The sequence below is a fragment of the Oncorhynchus keta genome, chromosome 17 (genome assembly GCF_023373465.1).
Source record: "Oncorhynchus keta strain PuntledgeMale-10-30-2019 chromosome 17, Oket_V2, whole genome shotgun sequence".
Classification (NCBI taxonomy): domain Eukaryota; kingdom Metazoa; phylum Chordata; class Actinopteri; order Salmoniformes; family Salmonidae; genus Oncorhynchus; species Oncorhynchus keta.
This window is the reverse complement of record NC_068437.1, coordinates 39,811,025-39,835,610: the sequence shown is the minus strand read 5'-3', so window position 1 is coordinate 39,835,610 and position 24,586 is coordinate 39,811,025. Positions and strand designations below refer to the sequence as shown.

Below are 24,586 nucleotides of genomic sequence, written 5' to 3'. Positions count from 1 at the left end.
CGGGAGACTCCGGCAGCGCTAAACAGGCGGGAGACTCCGGCAGCGCTAAACAGGCGGGAGACTCCGGCAGCGCTAAACAGGCGGGAGACTCCGGCAGCGCTAAACAGGCGGGAGACTCCGGCAGCGCTAAACAGGCGGGAGACTCCGGCAGCGCTAAACAGGCGGGAGACTCCGGCAGCGCTAAACAGGCGGGAGACTCCGGCAGCGCTAAACAGGCGGGAGACTCCGACAGCACTGGAGAGGAGAAAGGCTCTGGCAGCGCTGAACAGGCGAGGCGCACTGAAGGCCTGGTGCGTGGTGCTGGCACTGGTGGTACTGGGCCGAGGACACGCACAGGAAGCCTGGTGCGGGGAGCTGCCACAGGAGGACTGGTGTGTGAAGGTGGCACAGGATGGACCGGACCGTGAAGGCGTACTGGAGAGCCTGAGAGCAGGACTGGCACAGGACGTGCAAGGCTAGGTAGGTACACAGGAGGCCTAGTGCGTGAGGCTGGCACAATTTTCACCAGCCGACTAACACGCACCTCAGGACGAGTATGGAGCACTGACCCAGGTGCCATAAAATCCCCGACGCTCCGTCGGGCGAATATCGTACTTAAAGCACCAAACTAGCAACTCCCTCATAACTCTCTCCTCCACTTTCCCCATTAACTCCTTCACAGTCTCTGCTTCACTCACCTCCAACACCAGCTCTGGTTCTGGTCTCCTCCTTGGCTCCTTACGATAAACAGGGGGAGTTGGCTCAGGTCTGAACCCTGACTCTGCCACACTCTCCCCGAGCCCCCCCCATACATTTATTGGGCTGACTCTCGGGCTTCCATCCGCGTCGCCGTGCTGCCACTTCATACCAGTGCCTCTCCGCTTTCTCCGCCTCCAGTTCTTCTTTGGGGCGTCGATATTCTCCAGGCTGTGCCCAGGGTCCTTTACCGTCCAATATCTCCTCCCGTCCAATATCTCCTCCCAAGTCCAGAAGTCCTTTGATCGCTGCTCCTCACGATAAACAGGGGGAGTTGGCTCAGGTCTGAACCCTGACTCTGCCACACTCCCTGAGCCCCCCCCCCAATACAATTTTGGGGTTGACTCTCGGGCTTCCTTCTGCGCCGCCGTGCTTTTCTCTTCAACTCCATTCACCTATAGCCCTCTTCGCACTGCTCCAGCGAATCCCAGGCGGGCTCCGGCACTCTCTCTGGGTCGACCGCCCACCCGTCTATTTCCTCTCAAGTCGTATACTCTAAACTTCGTAGCTCCGGCTGCCGCTGCCTGTCACCATGCTGCTTGGTCCTGGTGTGGTGGGTGATTCTGTTACGGTTTTCTTCCATCGAAGGAGAGTCGGACCAAAATGCAGCATGGTAATTTCCATACATGTTTATTGAACGACAAAAACACAAACAATACAAAACAACAAACGGAACGTGAAAACCTATACAGCCTATCTGGTGACTACAAAAACAGAGACAGCAACAATCACCCACAAAACACTCAGAATATGGCTGCCTAAATATGGTTCCCAATCAGAGACAACGAAAATCACCTGCCACTGATTAAGAACCGCCTCAGGCAACCATAGACTTTCCTAGACAACCCTACTCAGCCACAATCCCAATACCTACTAAAACCCCAATACCTACTAAAACCCCAATACAAAAACACACCACAAAATAAACCCATGTCACACCCTGGCCTGACCAAATAAATAAAGAAAACACAAAATACTAAGACCAAGGCGTGACATACCCTTTTCGCCATAGCAAAACAAGCATTTGTGTATTTTGAAAATCTGAGCTGACAGTGTTGTTAACAAAAGGCTAAGCTTGAGAGCTAGCATATTTATTTAATTTCATTTGCGATTTTCATGAATAGTTAACGCAACGTTATGGTAATGAGCTTGAGGCTGTATTCACGATCCCGGATCCGGGATGGCTAGAATCAAGAGGTTAAGGAGAAGTTTATCTAAAGTCCCATGTATAATAGTTGTATAATAGTATCTATTATCAATGTTTATGATGAGTATATCTGTGAATTGACGTGGCTCTCTGCAAAATCACTGCATGTTTTGGAACTACTAAACATAACATGCCAATGTAAACTGAGATTTTTGGATATAAATATGCACTTTATCGAACAAAACACACATTTATTGTGTAACATGAAGTCCTATGAGTGTCATCTGATGAAGATCAAAGTTTAGTGATTAATTTGATCTATATTTCTGCCTTTTGTGACTCATCTCTTTGGCTGGAAAAATGGCTGTATTTTTCCGTGACTTGGTGGTGACCTAACATAATCGTTTGTGGAGCTTTCGCTGTAAAGCCGTTTTGAAATCAGACACTGTGGCTGGATTAACGAGAATGCCATCTTTAAAAATGGTGCCTAATACTTGTATGCTTGAGAAATTTGATTTATGAGATTTCTGTTTGAATTTGGCGCCTTGCAATTTCACTGGCTGTTGGCGAGGAGTTCCCCCCCTTTCCCAGACAGGTTAAATGACTGTTTTGAAAGAGGGCGGTGAGAGGCACATTCTTTTCCTTCCCTGGCTAGGCTGGGCCGGCACCGCCAGGCTGACTGACTGGCGAGATGGATGGGTGGGGAGAAGCAGACAGAGGATCTGAGAAGGTGTTGTTCTCTGATTCAGGCCTGGCTGCCTGCCCTTTCCCAGGGGCAGGATGGAGCAGTAAAAAGAGACTAGAGAGTGATTTCCATTGCTATAAAAGGACCTCGCTTGGAAGTAAGTAATCTTGAAGAAAAGAGTGTGAGCAGTAGGGGGTCTGTCCACCCACACCCCCATTGCAACACACACACAGCTCATTAGGGATTATGCAAACTTGGCAGGCGTGGAGACGGGCGACCCCGTGTGAAAACAGTGAAGTCTGAAACACAGGACATAGTGTGTCCAGTCTCACGTCCCCCCTCAGCCTACAGCCTGGCCCAACTCATCAGGGTCATATTCATTAGTGCACACTTGTAGCAAAACTTTTGCAACTGAAATTGTTTGTCCATTTTCTTCCCTTTGATGGCGAATGACTACGACCCAGCACAAGACCTACAGTGCCCTGTTCAGCCCTTCAACTGTATTGCCCTGATTATGACTGCTGATGAAAACTCAGTCAGTGCTAATTAAAAACTCCAATCCAATTATCAAAAGGGTAACACTTCCTAACTTCTTGAATGCCTTGGTAACAATTTTGATATGGTTTGCAAAACATTACCAAACACCTACACCCCCCCCCCCCGGCTTTCATCTCAAAGGGAGATAGAAATGCAGTGGGAACCGTTACTGGAACATGAAAGCTGAACTAAGAGATGTCATAATGTCCTAAAAGCTTGTGACTGATTTCCTGTGGAAAGTGCCCAGTCTAGTCAAAGGAAACAGCAGTGTTCTGAAGTGAAGTGTTGGGAGTGGGGCACAAACTCATTAAATGTGGTTGAGCTGGTGGTTTGTTCCTGGCCCAGTTTTGGCGTGGTCCTTTGACAGGGAGCAGGCACACAGAGGGATAAAGTGTGTTTGTGTACGAGAGAGAGACAGCTCCAGATGTGTCTCTCTCCCCCTCTGTGACCGCCCCTTTGATCACTCACATGCAGAATGACTCCCTTCTCCAGCAGGCTCTGTTTCTTGGCAGTCATGACAAAGTAGTGCGTGTCATCCTTGTAGTAGACAATGTTTTCTAGGTCAATTCCTACAGAGTCAATAGAAAGAGAGAGTTTTGTTATTTACTTTTGGAAAACCAAGGTTGTTTCTATGGCTATAGCTGCTCCTACAGCTCCTCTATTGGTTGTCTTTGTTAGGGGAATGAGGACAAAGTTGGCGAGGACACGACCCAGGAGACAAAACTAAAGGCCCATATAGACAGGACTAGCTCAGCGCCAAGCTCTCATGGCATGGGATCGAAATGTTTCAATGAGGAATGTGAACAGATTTCAGTTCCCCAATCAAGAAGTGCCTCTGTTGACATTTTCCCTAATCCATAGATAAACCATGCAGATAGAAACTGACGGGCTCAGAGATGACGCATGGCAACATAAAAACTATTCCTAGGTGATACACTGCTCGGCTATTCATTTATCTACAGTTCCTTCAGAAAGTATTCACACCACTCAAAGGAGGTGACTTTAAAACAGTTACAGAGTTTAATGACTGTGATAGGAGAAAACTGAGGATGGATCAAGAACATTGTAGTTACTCCACAATACTAACCTAATTGACAGAGTGAAAAGTATTCCAAAACATGCATCCAGTTTGTAACAACGCACACATTTTCAAGCATAGTGGTGGCATAGTGGGTATTCTTGTAATCGCTATGGAATGGGGAGTTTTTCAGGGAAAAAAAATGGAATGGAACTAAGTAGTCAAAATCCTAGAGGAAAACCTAGTTTAGTCTGCTTTCCACCAGACACAGAGATGAATTCACCTTTCAGCAGGACATTAACTTTAAACACAAGGCCACATATACACCGAGTGTACAAAACATTATGAATGCTCTTTCCATGACATAGACTGACCAGGTGAATCCAGGTGAAAGCTAGGATCCCTTATTGAGGTCACTTGTTAAATCCACTTCAAATCAGTGTAGATGAAGGGGAGGAGACTTTTAAACTTGACACCGATTGTGTATGTGTGCCATTCAGAGGGTGAAAGGGCAAGACAAAATATTTAAGTGCCTTTGAACGGTGTATGGTAGTAGTTGTCAGGCGCACCGGTTTGAGTGTCTCAAGAACTGCAACGCTGCAGGGCTTTTCATGCTCAACAGTTTGTGTGTATCAAGAATGGTCCTCCACCCAAAAGGACACCCAGCTAACCTGACACTATGGGAAGCATTGGAGTCAACAAGGGCAAGCATCCCTGCGGAATTCTTTCGACACCTTGTAGAGTCCAACTCAATATTAGGAAGGTGTTCTTAAAGGGACATTTCTAAATTTTCAACATCGTATTCATCATCTCCATCACCACCACAACGTCAACATATGTGAAAATGGCACGTTTCTATGTTTGTAGTAAAAAATAGAGAAAATAAGTGTTTCCAATGACATCATCAACCAGTTAGTAGACAATTAGTAGGCAATGCCTACTCATAATGGTTAAGAAATCACACGATGCACACTGATGATGTAATTGGAAACATGGTCTTATTTTACTACAAAACATAGAAATGCGCAATGTTGAAATATGTGCTGAGATGATGAATATGAAGTTGAACATTTTTCTTTCATGTTTTGTACACTCAGTGTTCACTGGAGTTGCTTACCAAGAAGACAGTAAATGTTCCTGAGTGGAGAGTTGCAGTTTTGACTAAAATCTGTTTGAGAATCTATGGCAAGACTTGAAAATGGTTGTCTAGCAATAATTAACAACCAATTTGACAGAGCTTGAATAATTTTGAAAATAATAAATGAGCAAATATTGTACAATCCAGGTGTGTAAAGCTATTAGAGACTTACCCAGAAAGACTCATTGCTGTAATCACTGCCAAATGATTCTAACATGCATCTACTCAGGTGTGTGAATACTTATGTAAAGTAGATTGCTAATTTATTGAAAATTAAATACAGCTAACATTTCGAAAAACATGTTTTCACTTTGTCGTTATGGGGCATTGTGTGTAGATGGGTGAGAAAAAATATCTATTTAATCCATTTTGAATTCAGGCTGTAGCATGTGGAACAAGTCAAGGGGTATACTTTCTGAAGCCACTGGATGTGCATCACCTAAATCTAGAACAATGTGTCAAATATTACTAAAAGCCTAGAATTATAATGCTTTATAACTTATTATAGGCACCTATGAGCCTTTATAACATCATATAACAAGGATTATGGCAAAAATTTTGCCTATGGCAAAATTACTGACCCGTGGCTTCCCGGAGGTCCTGGAAGAACTTCTGGTTGAAGATGAAGGCCACCCCACTGATCTCCTCCACCTTGGCCTCGGCCGTGGTGTTCCTGTTGATAAAGTTGGCCGTGATGGCGATGGCCAACTTGCCTCGGAACTCCTTCCTCCTGAACCCTGTTTGGAGGAGAGGAAGGAGACAGGATGTAAATGTTAGACTGGGGTCAGTGTCATTATGTAGACAGTGAATGCCAGCGTTCTTTGTTAGGTTCAGAAATGAAGAGAACATTTTCTTGTATTACACACTACTCACATGTTTATAAAAGAGAAAAGGAGAAATGAAGGTGGCGCTTGTTAGGCTTTGATGCACACTGTCATTGACTAACTATCAATGTAACTGCAAGACTTTTTAATAACCTCATGTCAGGTTGCAAGCTGAGTACGGACACTGTATGAAGTGACTACTGGCTAGCCCTGAGGGAAACTGTTTCCCCTCCTCTCTAGAGAGAATCTAAAGTGGTTTCAGCAGACACCAGCAGCAGAGGAGAGGGGTCAGAGCAGTCCACACACTACAGGGCTCCCAGTGCTGCTGAGGGATGTTAGCTCATACAGGAAACAGACAGCCAATTCACAGGTTCCTGCTCCGCTCCAGTGAGAGGCCACGGAGGATTGCTCTCTGAAGATGGATGGAATGAGGGAGGGCTGGGGAGACTCACGTCACATGTGCACAACATGAGGCAGGAAAAGAAGGAGTGAGAGAGGAAAAGAGAGAGGGTTGGACCCGTAAACCAACCACAGGTGTGTTTTTGAGGGCTTCAGTTCTCATGGTGTTTTACACAACTCATTTTGAACCATGTGTTACTTAGTGGCTTTTTACCTGCCAGCGTGTTTCTTCTTCCGTCTGCCCCAATGATGACGTCAAACTCCAACTCGTTGACTGGGTGTGTCCTGGGGTGGACCTCAGCTCTCCACCCTATCCCTGCAAAAACACACCATGGGAAAAATGAGCAAGACAAGACATGTAACGTTCTATTATTTAGCATATGGTTTCACTGAGAACCATGAGGGATGAGAGAGCTCTCTGTTAACACTGTAGCATACAGTAACATGAACACATTGCCTTCCTTGTTCCCAGAAATGTTTGGATGAAGAGCAGTCATGTCATATGATATGGGTCTTCATGCAGTCATAAGAGCAGTCACTTCACAAGGGTCTTACTCTCATTCTCCTGGTCCTCGGGGGGCTCGATGAGACCCTTGAACTCCACATTGACGTGGATCTCGATGCCCAGGAGCAGGGCCACCTTTAGCAGCATCAGTTGGAGCTGGCGGATACCTGCACAGAGTCAGACAGATTAGAGAGCATTTATTAGCTTCAACAACTGAAAATACCACAATGTTACAGCTGATCTATGGTCCTGGAAAGCACCAGAAGTCTTCTCCTCATAGATGATAATGCTGTAAACAGTAAAACATGAAATCATTTTCTAAAAGACAGAGTAGGAAATGGGAGTAGGATTGTCTTATCCACTCACTGATATGGTCGATGGCTCCAGCGCAGAACTTTCCGTGGAATTTCTTTGCCCCGAGGCCCCTGAGGTCCTGGATAGAGAAGGGCCACAGGTGGAGCACGTTGTTCCTGGAGAAAGCATCTCTCTTCTCCAGCAGCACCACCTTGGCCCCCAGGAAGCCAAGCTCGATGGCCGTCCGCAGGCCACATGGTCCCGCCCCAATGATCAGACACTAAGGATGGGGAAAATGTAGCATATATAGTACTAGAGCTTGCTGATATTAAGATATTATCAAACACTGGAGATATCGTTTAAAGCAAAATATTACAATATTCAACAAGGGCAAATAGACAATATTACAATGTGGATATGGGCCCAACCCTATTATATATAGAACAATTATCTCTGAGGTACTTTGAACAAGGATATGAGACAGAAAAATAGTCACACCTTAGAGTTGACACATGCTCGTCCCTTCTTGTACTCCTTCTGGCCTGCCCGCTTGTCTAGCTTAACCCAGAGTGCCTTGGCCTTCCAGTAGTTGAGCCTGGACTTGAGCTTGTGGTAGAAGATCCGGTACTCGCAGGGCTTGAGATCCAGATGGTCACAGAGCTCCTGGAAGGCCTTGAGCGTGCCTTTACAGGTGGAGGCCTGGGTGAAGCGGTCAAACATTACGTGGGCAGGGTTCACCCGCTCCCCTGTGGTGGTGAAGCCTCCAGGATCCCCCATGGTCCCCATGGACCTGCAACCCTCTCAGGGGCCTCTGGTCAGGCCCCAGCCCCTGGCACTAGCACACACTCCGCTCTGGTGAGGCCTTTAGCTCCCTGCCTCAAGCATCTTCGTTCTGTCAGGGAGCGAGAAGACAAGCACAATTATTACTGAGTTAGGGTAATGTCTGTAGTCTGTAGTGACGCCTTAAGCGTCTTATATGATTTTCAATAGGAACTTGCTGGACATACCACAGGTGACAGTGTAGACTCTCTCCTTTATACTGTTATATTAATAGTCTAGAGAAAGGAGTGATCCAGCAGGATCTAATGCACATATGTCAGAGTCAAGGCCCGCGGGCCACATCCGGCCCGCGAGAAGGTTTTTTACGGCCCCTGGGATGATCTTGATTTATTATTAGAACCGGCCCGCAGACCGCAGCAAGCCGGCAGCCCGCAGATCTTTTACACGCACCAATACTACATTTCCCACAATGCAACGGTGACGCACCGAGCAGTAGGCTGCTTCATTTCAATATTTATTGGCACAGCAGTTGTCAGCATCACAGTAAAATTAACTTTCAGATACCCATCAAAAATGGCAAAACGGAAGGTGGACACTGAGAACCGGGGGTTTCAAACAAGGTGGGAGTCGGAGTATTTGTTCACGGAGGTAGCTGGAAAACCTGTGTGTCTTCTGTGTGGAGAAAGTGTGGCGGTACTGAAAGAGTATAATCTGAGACGACATTATGAAACGAAACACGCGGACAAAAACAAGAATATGGACATGGAACAAAGGCTACAAAAGGCAGAGGAATTAAAACGAGGCCTCAAATCTCGACAGGCTCTGTTCAAAAAAGCCAAATCACAAGGCCAGGCTGCTGTCAAGGCCAGTTTTATTTTGGCAGAAGAGATCGCTAAATCAGCCCGGCCATTTACGGAGGGGGATTTCATCAAAAACTGCATGATTAAAGTTTGTGACGAAGTTTGCCCAGAAAAAAGGCAACTCTTTTTAAATGTGAGTCTGAGCAGAAACACCATTGCCGAGAGAGTAGACCAGTTGTCCATCAATCTAAAAGAGCAGCTTGTGAAAAAGGGAAAAGATTTCATTGCATATTCCTTGGCTGTGGATGAGAGCACCGACATTTCTGACATTGCCCAGTTGTCAATTTTCATCCGCGGAGTGGACTCCAGCCTAAGCGTGACAGAGGAGTTTTTGGCTTTACGTCCTATGCATGGCACAACTACGGGGCATTTGTATGAAGAGGTGTCAAGATGTGTAAATGAGATGGAGCTGCCTTGGGAAAAACTCGTGGGTTTGACAACCGACGGAGCACCTGCGATGTGTGGACACAGGAGCGGACTGGTGGCGAAGATACGGGAAAAGATGCAAGAGGAAAACGCGACAGGTGAGCTGACAGCTTATCATTGTATCATACACCAGGAAGCGTTGTGCGGTAAAGCCTTGAAAATGGAGCATGTAATGAGCATCATCACGCGCACAGTTAACTTTATCAGAGCCAAAGGTTTGAATCACCGCCAGTTCAAGGCATTTCTGACGGAGTTAGAAACGGAGCATGGTGATTTGCCTTATCACACAGAGGTGCGATGGCTAAGCCAGGGAAAGGTGCTTCAAAGATGTTTCGAGCTTCGTGAGGAGATTTGTCTGTTCTTGGACAGCAAAGGGAAAGACACAACACAACTCCGAGACGAAATGTTTCTGTGTGAAATGGCTTTTCTGTGTGACATTACGAGTCATCTGAATGCAATGAACTTGCAGCTGCAGGGTCGGGATCGTGTCATCTCTGATATGTACAGTACAGTGAAGGCATTTAAAACCAAACTGACTCTGTGGGAGACGCAGATGCGGAAAGAAAATTTGAGCCACTTTCCCAGCTGCCAGACCATGAAAGAGAAGCTCTCTACCAGTGCGTTCCCGAGCGCACAGTTGGCTGATAAAATAGGTATGCTTGCCGCTGACTTTCGACGCCGATTTGCTGACTTTGAAGCACAAAAAAGCAGGTTGGAACTGCTCGGTAACCCATTTGCTGTTGACGTGGAAAGCTCACCACCAAACCTCCAAATGGAGTTGATTGACCTCCAATGCAATGATGCACTGAGGGCAAAATATGCGGCAGTGGGTGCTGCGGAGTTCGCCCGTTTCCTCCCCCGACACAATGCCCCAGCTGCGCATCCAGGCTGCTCAAACGTTGTCTATGTTTGGCAGCACATACCTGTGTGAACAACTGTTTTCTTTGATGAACTTGAACAAAACATCACACAGAAGTCGACTTACTGCTGAACACCTCCACTCAATTCTGAGGATTTCCTCAGCTCAGAGCCTTACCCCGAACATTGATGAACTTGTGGAAAAGATGGGACACCACCAAGTATCACCCTCAACCTCAAACAAGTGAACATTACTGTGCAATCACATATTTAGAGTTTTTACTCAGTTCAAGTTTAAAAGTTAAAGTTTAATATTTGTTTTCACTGCATGTTACTTCTCCTTAAACAAAGTGTTGTTTTTGATTAATAGATTTTTGCACTTTATTTTATTGTATTTCAATCCAATTATATTTTAAAAATATTTCAGTAGAGTGGATGATAGAAAATTGCTATTATTGTTTTTTTCTTTGAAGTAAATTTAGCCCACTTTTGCTAAAATAGAAAATATAGGCTACTGATGGTGCCTTGAATACCGGTTTCTTTCATTTAATGTTCATGTTATGGGGATTTTTATATAAAGGAAATTTGTCTTTTGTGTCTGTTGAAAATTAAAGATTACTGACAGAGCCATAAGAAAATATTGCTTTATTTATCTGATCATATTGGAATATATTTGTTAGGTTTTCAGTAGGTTCAATTAGGTTCACTAGACTATATGCGTCATTTAAAAAATTTTCAATGAACATTCGAACAGTCCGGCCCTCGGCTTGTAGCTAAATTTTTTATTTGGCCCTCCGTCCATTTGACTTTGACACCCCTGATCTAATGGGATATCATGTTCCGTTCCTGCAGGATATCAAGTCCACTGCATCATAAACAGGGTATGGAAGATTGGCCGAATCAGCTATAAATGCCAGAACATCAACAAAATATCCATAGGCTGATTGTACATGAGAATTTGAATTACAACAATCTAGCTGATCAGCCTTTGACTGACCCTTCCTTGCCTTTCCTCTCATCACAAGCATCAGTTGTGACTGCGAGCCATTATGTTGGTGAAATCCCTCTGTGATCAATTACAAGACAGCCTTTTTGACATAAATGCAATGCTTGCAAGGGCGGTAGCCTACCTAGCTAGCCAACCAAAGAGTGGTTACCTCAGGTCTTTGTTGCAGTGCCAGTGTTTCCTGACTGTTTTTTACTGACTGTGTTTGCTGATTGGCGAGGGCTTCTGTGGCCACAGGACCTTAACCCTGTTATCTAGGAATGAGGCCATTGCCACCAGAGACAGGAAGTCCACTGAACACACAGGCCAAACAGGAAAAGCAACAGAGGCACCAGTGAGCATGGCACGCCACTCTCAGTGGTACAGGATTTCAGACTCTGAACACAGGAAGTCTTTCCTTCTGTCATCCCAAAACATTTTAATAAAAAAATAACTCCCATTCATTCAGCTTGTGGTGGTTTAATGGCATCAACAGTAGGCACCCGGCAATGTCTCGTTTATGAATGTTCACTTTCCTCTGTTCCATTTGTTAACCTGCTAAAACATGCAGTGTGGTTTTAAAATGGTCTTGGTCTAGTCCTTTCACCTCAGGGGAGAGTTCACTCACACATGTTGGTGTCTATAAATCAGCTGTCAGGTCTGGAATGCCTCTCTGTCTACTCTCTTCAAGACTGGATTAAAGTGCAGACTGTGCCCTTTAAAAACAGCCATAAGCCATATTTTATTAGTTCAATGCAGTGCACCGACATGCTAAAAAAATGGAGAAAGCATGAGCAATGCAAACTGGTCAGCGGTGAATGAAAGGAAACAGCTCTACTCTACTCGGTTTGATCCAACCATTTTTCTGAGCAATTGATGAGTTGGTGGGTTTCAGATTTCCCAACCTTTTCAGGTTTTCACTCTCAGAATCACACTTTTCGTAGAAAAACACAATTGGGTGTTCTAAGTAGGCTACACAACTATCCTATCTAGGAAATGTAGTTTATTTTTTATTTTTATGTACCTACCCTTTAATTCAAGTGCACATTCACCTAGCACTGTTGTTTGGTTAGCTGTGTTTCTTTTGTGGGGTTTTTTTCACCTTTATTTAACCAAGTTCTCATTTACAACTGCGACCTGGCCAAGATAAAGCGTAGCAATTCGACCCATACAACAACAGAGTTACACATGGAATGAACAAAACATACTGTCAATAATACAGTAGAACAAATTAAAACAAAAAGTCTATATACAGTGAGTGCAAATGAGGTAAGTTAAGGAAATAAATAGGCAATGGTGGCGAAGTAATTACAATATAGCAATTAAACACTGGAATGGTAGATCGGCAGAAGATGAATGTGCAGATAGAGATACTGGGGTGCAAAGGAGCAAAATAAATACCAGTATGGGGATGAGGTAGTTAGATAGCCTATCTGTAAACAGCCCATCTATGTACAGGTGCAGTGATCTGTAAACTGCTCTGACAGCTGGTGCTTAAAGCTAGTGGGGGAGGTGTGAGTCTCCAGCTTCAGAGATTTTTTCAATTCGTTCCAGTCATGGGCAGCAGAGAACTGGAAGGAAAGACGACCAAAGGAGGAATTGGCTTTGGGGGTGACCAGTGAGATATACCTGCTGGAGCACATGCTACGAGTGGGTGCTGCTATGGTGACCAGTGAGCTAAGGCAGGGTTTTACCGAGCAGAGACTTGTAGATAACCTGTAGCCAGTGGGTTTGGCGACGAGTATGAAGCTAGGGCCAACCAACACGAGCGTAGAGGTCGCAATGGTGGGTAGTGTATGGGGTTTTGGTGACAAAACAGATGGCACTGTGATAGACTGCATCCAGTTTGTTGAGTAGAGTGTTGGAGGCTATTTTATAGATGACATCACCAAAGTTGAGGATTGGTAGGATGGTCAGTTTTACGACAGTATGTTTGGCAGCATGAGTGAAGGATGCTTTGTTGCGATATAGGAAGCCGATTCTAGATGTAACTTTGGATTGGAGATGCTTAATGTGAGTCTGGAAGGAGAGTTTACAGTCTAACCAGACACCCAGGTATTTGTAGTTGTCCACGTACATGGGCTCCAAATCGCTGTTTCGCACCCTGCCAACTCCTCATCGCTGTCAAAACAAGTAGGCTCTGGATTTGGCTCTCCCTCCCAGCTCTGGAAGAGCAGCACTGGCAGAGGTGGCCTCTCCACATTGGCCTCCTTATCCCTTTGCTCAACACCACCTCCATGCTTGTGCACTCCCTAAATACCTCAAAGGGCTCCTTGAGAAGGCTTTCTGCACCTGTGGGTTCAGTCTGTGTGGGTCCACCTGCATAGGTGAACTCGTTTAATTCCTCCCTGTAACTTGGATAACCTCTGAAATATACCAGCAGCAGACTAGAACTATATAGTAGAACTATGAACCAGGAAGTATCTATTTCTGGGATTCTCGTTTCATATAAGGTGCATGTTTCCTCAAACTGAATGTAGTGGAACTTCAAAAACACCTCTGGAGTTAGACCTCAAGTTCCAAAAATAAATCTTGGCTGAAAACAGAGGGTCAGAATAAGACTTTAAACAGCACATGAGAGGGTAGAGGAGAACAGTCCCACTACTGGAACACTGAGGTCAAGAAGAACCAGAAAAGCAGAGTAAACATTTCCCAGATTTCAGTGGACAAAGTATCTTGGTCTCCTTGTTTGCTCTGGCAGGACAATATCACCCTTTTGATACTGGCTGGAATTGAGCAGAGCCTGAAAGTTAACTTTAGAAGCGCTCACTGTGGTAATTCCCACACGGACTCACTGCTCACAGGGACCAAAGGATTTACTCTCAAGGTCCTGGAAACCAAACCGCGAGGCTCTAGTCTGGAGGAGGACACATCATGCGAGACCAGAGGAGGAGCAAGGAGCACTGCCCCAGAATTACAGCTCCGTGGCACACTTCACCTCACTACAACCCAGAAATGACTCAAGTTTCGGCTGCGTGATTCAAGCCAGACAGTCAACACAGGATGTGCCATGTCACCGGTGTGCAGTATGCTAGTGTGCTTCCAGAGAAGCCTATAATTAGATGGGCTAGAGCAATGTGGATACTCATATATTATCCACGCCACAGGAAATGCTATGCATGCATCTCTGTTACATAGAGTACGCATAAATAAAACTGAGCACATTAAGAACTAGCCTATCACATTTCAGTGTCGGGAACTTTTACGGCACCAATTACGAATGGGTGAAGGGTATTGACATTAACAAATCATGGACATTATAGAAATAGCTAAGTGACATCAAGAGTGAGATGCAATGCAAACAAGTCAAGCTTTTCTCAAGATGAAGCCTGTGAATCAATATGTTTATTGTGTAGGCCTATTCAGGTGTCCTTAAATCCAACCCCCAGCAGTGTTTCTATGGGTAAGAAACAGAGGTTGACCGATTAATCGGAATGGCCGCTTAATTAGGGCCGATTTCAAGTTTTCATAACAATCGGAAATCGGTATTTTTGGACACCGATTTGGAAGATTTTTATTTAATTTAATTTTTTTACACACCTTTACTGGGCAAGTTAGTTAAGAACACTTTCTTATTTTCAATGACGGCCTAGGAACTGTGGGTTAACTGCCTTGTTCAGGGGCAGCTTGGGGATTCAATCTTGAAACTTTACAGTTAACTAGTCCAACGCTCTGACCACCTGCCTCTCATTGCACTCCACGAGGAGCCTGCCTGTTACGCGAATGCAGTAAGAAGCCAAGGTAAGTTGCTAGCTAGCATTAAACTTATCTTATAAAAACAATTAATCATAATCACTAGTTAACTACACATGGTTGATGATATTACTAGTTTATCTAGCGTGTCCTGTGTTGCATATAATCGATGCGGTGCGTATTTGCGAAAAAGGACTGTCGTTGCTCCAACGTGTACCTGACCATAAACATCAATGCTTTCTTAAAATCAATACACAGAAGTATATATTTTTAAACCAGCATATTTAGCTAAAAGAAGTCCAGGTTAGAAGCCAATATTAACCAGGTGAAATTGTGTCACTTCTCTTGCGTTCATTGCACGCAGAGTCAGGGTTTGTGCAACAGTTTGGGCAGCCTGGCTCATTGCGAACTAATTTTACATAATTTTACATAATTATGACAGAACATTGAAGGTTGTACAATGTAACAGGAATATTTAGACTTATGGATGCCACCCGTTAGATAAAATACGGAACGGTTCCGTATTTCACTGAAGGAATAAACGTATTGTTTTTGAGATGATAGTTTCCGGATTTGACCATATTAATGACCTACGGCTCGTATTTCTGTGTGTTACAATTAAGTCTATGATTTGAGAGAGCAGTCTGACTGAGCGATGGTCAGCACCAGCAGGCTCGTAAGCGTTCATTCAAATAGCACTTTCGTGCGTTTTGCCAGCAGCTCTTCGCAATGCTTCAAGCATTGCGCTGTTTATGACTTCAAGCCTATCAACTCCTTAGATTAGGCTGGTGTAACCGATGTGAAATGGCTAGCTAGTTAGCGGGGTGCACGCTAATAGCGTTTCAAATGTCACTCACTCTGAAACTTGGAGTGGTTGTTCCCATTGCTCTGCAAGGGCCGCGGCTTTTGTGGAGCGATGGGTACCGCGGCTTTTGTGGAGCGATGGGTACCGCTGCTTCAAGGGTGGCTGTTGTCGATGTGTTCCTGGTTCGAGCCCAGGTAGGGGCGAGGAGAGGGACGGAAGCGATACTGTTACACTGGCAATACTAAAGTGCCTATAAGAACATCCAATAGTCAAAGGTATATGAAATACAAATCGTAGAGAGAGAAATAGTCCTATACTTCCTATATTAACTACAACCTAAAACTTCTTACCTGGGAATATTGAAGACTCGTGTTAAAAGGAACCACCAGCTTTCATATTTCTCATTTTCTGAGCAAGGAACTTAAATGTTAGCTTTCTTACATGGCACATATTGCACTTTTACTTTCTTCTCCAACACTGTGTTTTTGCATTGTTTAAACCAAATTGAACACGTTTCATTATTTATTTGAGGCCAAATTGATTTTACTGATGTATTATATTAAGTAAAAATACATGTTCATTCAGTACTGTTGTAATTGTCCTTATTGCCAATGACTGGAACGAACTACAAACATCTCTGAAACTGGAAACACTTATCTCCCTCACTAGCTTTAAGCACCAGCTGTCAGAGCAGCTCACAGATTACTGCACCTGTTCATAGCCCACCTATAATTTAGCCCAAACAACTACCTCTCCCCCTACTGTATTTATTCATTATTTCTCTCTACTTTGCACATTCTTCCACTGCAAATCTACCATTCCAGTGTTTTACTTGCTATATTGTATTTACTTTGCCACCATGGCCTTTTTTTTGCCTTTACCTCCCCCTTATCTCACCTCATTTGCTCACATTGTATATATACTTATTTTCTACTGTATTATTGACTGTATGTTTGTTTTACTCCATGTGTAACTCTGTGTTGTATGTGTCGAACTGCTTTGCTTTATCTTGGCCAGGTCGCAATTGTAAATGAGAACATGTTCTCAACTTGCCTACCCGGTTAAATAAAGGTGAAATAAAATAAATAAATAAATTACAACAACAAAACTTTTTTTAAATTAAAATCGGCTTTTTACGGTCCTCCAATAATCGGTATCGGCGTTGAAAAATCATAATCGATCGACCTCTAGTAAGAAACAAATGAAATACAAAGAAGCAGCAAAATATAATTTGCATCATTCTCTGCCTCACAAACCAAATATTTTGTGGCATCTGGACACATGGCAGGCTTTCACATGTACAAATAGTACACACACACACAAATTTAAAGGGTACACACAAGCGCAAACACTCACGCACAATCAGGCAAATTAACACATTCATATGAGGTTGGATTACATCACTCTGGTTAGCAAATAGAGCGGATTACATGTTTGAATGGACATCTTCGCTGTCCATTGGTTGTTTGACAATGGACATTTAACCTTTATTTAACTAGGCAAGTCAGTTAAGAACAAATTTACGTAAGACGGCCTGGCCAAACCCTAACAACGCTGGGCCAATTGTGTGCGCCGCCCTATGGGACTCCCAATCACGGACGGTTGTGATACAGCCTGGAATGGAACCAGGGTCTGTAGTGACGACCTCTAGCACTGAGATGCAGTGCCTTAAACCACTGCGCCACTCGGGAGCCAAAACATGGAGTGGACTTTAGAGACATTCATTCATGACATATATTCTGCCGGTTCAGAGGATCTTGGAGAGATGGTCTGAGGTCCCAGACACAATAAACAGACAAAGTGCCCAGGCTTCAACCTAAGACTAAGTGTTCATTCTCCACAGCAGATGATCAACACCTTTAGACTGAGAATGGAGCAAAGAAACCCTCAATCATCCAATTTCTCCCTCCTCCTTTACCTCCTTCTCCTTTTCCAGATTCTGCTTCCCTTTGTCATTCCCCTCTCTCCATCTTTGTTCCAGAAAGACACGTTCTCCTGGTGAACTCCGTGACGGGAGCCTCCAGAGACTGTTCCGGAAAGGGCTCCCCATGCTCCAGACACTCTGCTGTCTGAACTAAAACACAGCATGATGATGGCATGATGTCATCCCCTCCACAGAGCAGTCAGGTGGTGTCGAGGAAGTAAATACCACTCCTGGGGGACCAGAGGAACCTGGGTAATCACAGTGGTACAGCTAGTGTGTCATCACACAATCATCTCTGCTGACCTTCTCTTGGTGATCCTGGGATGAGGCTGTTTAAGGTAGAGTAGTCTCAGTGACAGACAAATAGCTAACCAGCAAATGCAAAATGTGGTTCTAGAGGGACTGGGAACTGAAGCAAAATTGGACAAAGAAGAAGAGATAAATTAGGACGTCAGGACACAAAACATGTTTCATGCTTGCTCACATTAGGCCTACTGTTCTTTTCTGAGCAAAAAAAAAAAAAAAAAGTATTTTCATTGTTGGACATAAGACCCATTTTTTCTTTTTTAAAGCAGGAAATCAACTCCAAGTGATTTTAATGTAATAAATCTATTCAAGTATTCCCACGCATAATAGAGACACACTTGATCATATACAAACATAAGCAAGGTTTGTGTTTTGGTCAAACATATCTGTTTGGGATTATTGCGGTCAATTTGCAGCCTACAAATGATTTGTAATCATGTTCCTGCCCACCAACCATCCGCTCAGCAATTTTTTTTATTTTTATAATAATTTTAAAAATATAGTTGATGATCCCTGATATGCAGGGTCAATTCCAATACCATATTTACAATGTGCAGGGATACTGGAGTGATGGAGGCAGTCATGTAAAGGGGTAAGGTGACTAGGCCTCAGGTTATAAGATAAACAGTAGCAGCAGCTTGTATGTGTTATGCAGTTATGGGGCACATACAGACTATGGACCTGGACTTACTACGTAAGTTCTATATTATTCTTTGCACAAGTCGCTCTTACTGGACCTTTACTGGGCTTTCAAAGGGAAACCCAGGAGCGAGCTCCCCAATGATGCGAGCCTACCAGATGAGCTAAATGCCTTTTATGCTCGCTTCGAGGCAAGCAACAGTGAAGCATGCACCAGCTGTTCCGGACGACTGTGTGATCCGGCTCTCCGTAGGCGATGTGAGCAAGGTTAACATTCACAAAGCCGCAGGGCCAGACGGATTACCAGGACGTGTACTCAAAGCATGTGCCAACCAACTGGCAAGTGGCTTCACTGACATTTTCAACCTCTCCCTGGCCGAGTCCGTAATACCTACATATATTTCAGACCACCATAGTCCCTGCGCCCAAAAAAGCGAAGATAACCTGCCTAAATGATTACCGCCCCTTCACAGCTACTGATGTGAGTGCTACGGGGCAGTAGTCGTGAAGTGCTTCGAAAGACTGGTCATGGCTAACACCATCATCCCAGAAACCCTAGACCCACTCCAATCCGCATACCGCCACAACAGATCCACAGATGACGCAATCTCTATTGCACTCCACACTGCCCTTTCACACCTGGACAAAAAGGAACACCTATGTGAGAATGCTATTCAAATCAAATGTTATTAGTCACATGCACTAAATACAACAGGTGTAGACCTTACAGTGAGATGCTTACTTACAAGCCCTTAACCAACAACACAGCTTTAAAAATACGGAAAATAATCAAAGTAACAAGTCATTTAAGAGCAGCGGTAAAATAACAATAGCGAGACTATATAAAGGGGGGTACCGGTACAGAGTCAATGTGCGGGGGCACCGGTTAGTTGAGGTAATATGTACATGAAGGTAGAGTTAAAGTGAATATGCATAGATGGTAAAAACAGAGAGTAGCAGCTGTATAAAAGAGGGGGAGAGGCAGGGCAATGCAAATAGTCTGGGTAGCCATTTGATTAGATGTTTAGGAGTCTTATGACTTGGGGATAGAAACTGTTTAGAAGCCTCTTGGACCTAGACTTGGTACCACATGACTTGCGATAGCAGAGAGAACAGTCTATGACTAGGGTGGTTGGAGTCTGACAATTTTTAAGGCCTTCCTCTGACATCGCCTGGTACAGAGGTCCTGGATGGTAGGAAGCTTGGCCCCGGTGAAGTGCCTGGCCGTTCCCACTACCCTCTGTAGTGCCTTGCAGTCGGAGGCTGAGCAGTTGCCATACCAGGCAGTGATGCAACCAGTCAGGATGCTCTCGATGGTGCAACTGTAGAACCTTTTGAGGATCTGAGGACCCATACCAAATCTCGTCAGTCTCATGGGGGGGGGGGGTAGGTTTTGTTGTACATGTGATATCTTCTGAATTGGAAAGCAATTGTTCATTAAATTCATCCCAACCTGGACTATGGATTTGTTAGGGAACTCAGTCACTGACAAACGGGAAAATAATTAATTAGCCTACAGTAGTAACAGCAAATCTCTTAACTACTCATGGGGAATAATTAGCAGTAACAAAGGATTACTCTTAACACATTTCTATTAGTAACAGGAGCCATGTAATTTGATTGTGTGGCCAATGTGTTTTTGCTTTGTGGTGTTATGCCTCCACGTGCTCAATTACAGGAGCCTGCCAGGCCAGTCAGTCACCTGGATTAGGCTACCTCTCAAATCTCAGCTCAGACACCACAGCCCTCCTAGCTTCTAACATGTCTTGTTTTAGTGGATAGTGAGTATGTCATAAATTCACTTGGTTACAAGGTTCCAGGGATATTGGACTATCTTTCAAAGCATTTGCATACTTTACTGCAATAGTAGGGTGTGTGGTGGCGTATCTCCACGTACTCATTAGATTAGATGCCTAAAAAAAACCAATCTGAAACCTGGGTGCAAACAGAGCCATACAGCGAGTAGTTTCCTAGTTTCCAAGGCTTAGTCATGTCAACTGTGGAATGGTGGAGCCGTAGAGGAGGAGGCCTCAGCCTCAAACCGGGAACATGTTTGCTTTTCATCATCTGTAATCCTTTTGTTTGAGAAAGAGTCAATTATTATGTGGGCTGAGCCACAATACTCCTCCTTACCAATAATATTACAACACAGACTCTCTCTGTTGGTTTCCATCGTGAAATATCTCACTTGCCAGTCAGAGAGGATTCAAGTTTCCCGTGACCATGTTCACGATACAAAACAAACACAGAATGTTAAAAGGATCCCTGGAGGGTTTAACTCCCTCTCGCCACTTAGGCTAAAACGTATCATTGATAGGTTAGAGGTCCGCACATGAACAGTAGCTAGGCTATATCCCACAGTATTATGACATATCTGCATAACACAAAGCAGCTAGTCTAAACTCCATTAGCTTTCATAGTAGTCATGCATGGGAACCTACAGCTCTCTGCACTCTACTCCATTATTGTTCTTCATATTAATTACAAAGCCACTGTTTAAACTTTGGAGAGCCTCAGCAAATAGCCAGAATTCCAGGCCGCTTGGCTGGGCGCTAAAGATAACCGCAAATGGCGCAGTAAATCATACAATCTTAAGAATGAGGAGTGAACTGCACTGTAACATTTCATGCATTTTAGGGTGAACTGCAAGATTTCGGGATGTCAAAATCCTTGCAGAATTTATGTTTATGACCGTCCAAGCCAAATGTGTTGTCTCCTGCCACGAAGATGGATTTTCTAAGTAAGAGATCTTAAAAGCAGCAGTTGATAAAATACCTCTTGGTTGAAAAATTGTTGGAGAATAAATCAATAAATGCAGTCAACTCACAGCAATGTTACAATGAGCCATGGAATGTTCAATGGACATTTCAGTAGGTCCCAAATATGAACAAATGTCCTGCATTACAAACATTGGCAAATGGACAATGTAAGTCTATTGGGGCTATCAAGCTGACAATGTTATTCTCATTCGAAAGTGATATTGCAACGATGGTAATTCCATGACAACAGGGTCATGATCAGTAATGTAGTGAATAGCATTTTACCACTCAGGCCTCCAACATGTCTTTCTTGTGCCACACACAGTCCCAGAGCACACCAGAGACATAATCCACACACACACACACACACACACACACACACACACACACACACACACACACACACACACACACACACACACACACACACACACACACACACACACACACACACACACACACACACACACACACACTAGCTTTAATCCCACTGCGTGGGTGGAGTTATGAGCAGCTCAGAGGGTAGAAAACCAGTGGTCCATCATGGAAGGACCAGAGAGACTGAGAGAAGCAGACCCCACCGGCCCTCTGCCCCCAGGGCCCTGGATCTCTGGGCCTGTGACCAGGGCAGCTTTGACCATTTGGACCCCTGCATGACCTGTGACCTCAGGTCATATGGACAGACAGGCAGTCAACAGCTGTTGCCCCAGCAGGCCTTCAGGCAGCACTGGAGAAGTCTCCTCTCACAGACTGTTTGAGAGAACCAGGCCCAAGTTCACTGTTATTATTCCAGTAAGAGGGAATGGTTGGGCCAGGCTTCATAAAGCCAGGATTAGCCCGTTTCCAGCTAATGTTTGAGCTCAAGGAATCTGTCTTAGCACACTCATTTGTTGGGATAAGTTATTGACATGTCACTAAGGAGTTGTCTTAACAAAGAGTAGACACAGAAGACAATGCAAGGCTATATATCCCCTTCTCATCAATCAATAGGAAAAACCTGCTAAAGAAAGAATCTACCCTCACCATACCTAAGCAGCATTGGAGTGTTAGGCCACCTCTCATTAGAAAGCTTCAAGCCAACACCAGGCCAGGCCAACTTGGCCAAGACGGACAGGAGAAGTGGGAAAGGACTGGTTTAACTTGTGAATGGCTTTCCTAAGAGTAAGAGGACTTGCTGCCAGCTGCACTCAGCGCAGCACCACACATCCTGAGCCATAGGAAGAGAGGTTTTCCTGTGTGAATGGAGCAACGCTGCTGTCGATTAATTCAAATGGGAAGGTAACCAAAGCCCTGCACTGTGCAGAGCCATGAAGCACGCTGATAGCTTTACCTGAAAGCATGAAAACCGATTCCTACTGAATTACTCTTGAATCCCAAACTGACTTTACGGGCTGCAGGCGCTAGTTAAATTGACGCTTGGCCAAACGTGGTGTGAAGAAGCCTGCAGGTGACAAGTTGGTTCTTCACGTTTTCTGTCGTGAATGTAGCTCAGAGTTTTGGGTGTTTTTGTACATCTGCACTAAGTTAATTTCAAGTGACTGAACATGATAACAGAGTTCTGACTTGAAAGTGAGCCTATATCAAATGTGACCACACAATGGAAGAAGCATAGGCCTTGTTGTCTTGGCAGCTGTCACAGTGGTCAGGAAGTCAGCGTATGGAGTTTTGCACCTGGAGAAAATAATCCACATGATCATTAAAAGAAACATTGGACAAATAGTCGACCTACAAAACAAAGCCTCAATCCTAATCAAACTGTGGAGTCCCACTCGTTGACTCACACGCCTGTAGGCCTATTCCTACTACCATCTCCCTCCGCCTGCCCCCTCTCCTGGCATCCCCCACTACTGTCTCTAAGGAAGTGAGGAACAGGATGAGGGGTGAGTGAAAGGAAGTGACAGTGTGCTTTGATGAGCAGTGGACGACAATGGGGGGAGAGGGTGGCAATGGACTGGAGCTGGGGGAAGGTTATCTCTGAGACACACAATGGTGGGCAGAACACAAAGCCCTGAGGGAAGGAGGGATGGGCCACCATGGGCATGGAGGGAAAGTCTGACATTCTGACAAGCAGGGACATTTTTGTTTATCTGTTCCATTCTTTTCTTTTTTTTTTAGATAAGGTAAAAGAGCCAAGTGCACCTTCAAATGCAGAGTTAGGGAATGTGAAATATGGTGGTCTCAAGAGGCAAAATGATTACATGAGAAGAGGGGCTGGCGTTCGAGGGGTGTGGTGGGAGCAAAAGTTGCAGCTGTTTGCAATATAGCCTGATCGAAAAATCACATTCACCTTATAAAGTGTTCTCTTACATCAAGGACGGAACATTTTAAAAGTGAACTGAAAAAGTGTTGGATGCATGTGACCTGACCGCCAGCGTCGGCCTCCATCTTGAAGGGTATATCTGCTGTGTACTAACCCTAACCCTAACCCTAGGCTGGCACTGCTCCCTGGTGTCTCTGTGTACAGGCATGCTATACTTAATCATGTAGTCTTCAGGGTTTGTCGTTTAGATTTCATCAAAGCACACATAAATATCAGCCAGGGTATCTTATTAAGAGGTGAGGTCACTAAGCTTAGTGGTATAGTATATAGTCTATTCCAGCATGGCATTGACTAATGACAGTATAAAAGAGGTCATTTCAGGAGTCACTCCTCCTGCCTGCACAGGTAAGTCCACTCCTGCTGAATACTTTCACTGACATGTACCCTGCATTCCAACAGGGGGAGGTTCCAAGCTTGCAATACGACTTACATTGGGAAAAGCTCCCGCGCCTTGAAATTATCCCTTGAAGAACATAATTCCAGTATTAGATGTTATTTTATCTTTATTTAACTAGGCAAGTCAGTTAAGAACAAATTCTTATTTTCAATGATGGCCTAGGAACAGTGGGTTAACTGCCTGTTCTGGGGCAGAACGACAGATTTGTACCTTGTCAGCTTGGGGGTTTGAACTTGCAACCTTCCGGTTACCAGTCCAACGATCTAACCACGAGGCTACCCTGACGTAATCACCACACCAGTTGAGACACTTTTTAGAACAAAATTATTCTAATAATGAATTGCGGTGTCGGGATGGAAAAAGTTAATCCCCCACGTAGGTGATTACGACAACAAATTACTCCAAAGAGAAGCCATGTGGATATATTGTATAAAATAGATTGTTTCTCCACATGGTTTAAACAAAGAATTAGATTTCAAATTTAGACTTCTACAAGAACACTGTCCAGATCAGATATTGCATGTTGTTTATGAGTTAGCCCCACATATTTAT

At 44.4% G+C, this 24,586-nt stretch overlaps 1 protein-coding gene across 16 annotated transcripts in view; it reads right to left on the bottom strand.

Moving 5' to 3' along the window:
- Positions 1 to 24,586, bottom strand: part of LOC118372023 (protein-methionine sulfoxide oxidase mical3a-like) — a 147,755-nt gene that overhangs the window by 76,856 nt on the left and 46,313 nt on the right. For all 16 annotated transcript variants that reach the window (XM_052466027.1, XM_052466028.1, XM_052466030.1 and 13 more), the window contains 6 exons: positions 7,781 to 8,174; positions 7,355 to 7,562; positions 7,039 to 7,155; positions 6,698 to 6,799; positions 5,842 to 5,997; positions 3,573 to 3,673 (listed from right to left, as the gene is read on the bottom strand). In XM_052466027.1, coding sequence (XP_052321987.1) covers positions 3,573 to 3,673; positions 5,842 to 5,997; positions 6,698 to 6,799; positions 7,039 to 7,155; positions 7,355 to 7,562; positions 7,781 to 8,068 — 972 coding nt within the window. In that variant the 5' untranslated portion in view covers positions 8,069 to 8,174. The remainder of the gene's footprint in view (positions 1 to 3,572; positions 3,674 to 5,841; positions 5,998 to 6,697; positions 6,800 to 7,038; positions 7,156 to 7,354; positions 7,563 to 7,780; positions 8,175 to 24,586) is intronic.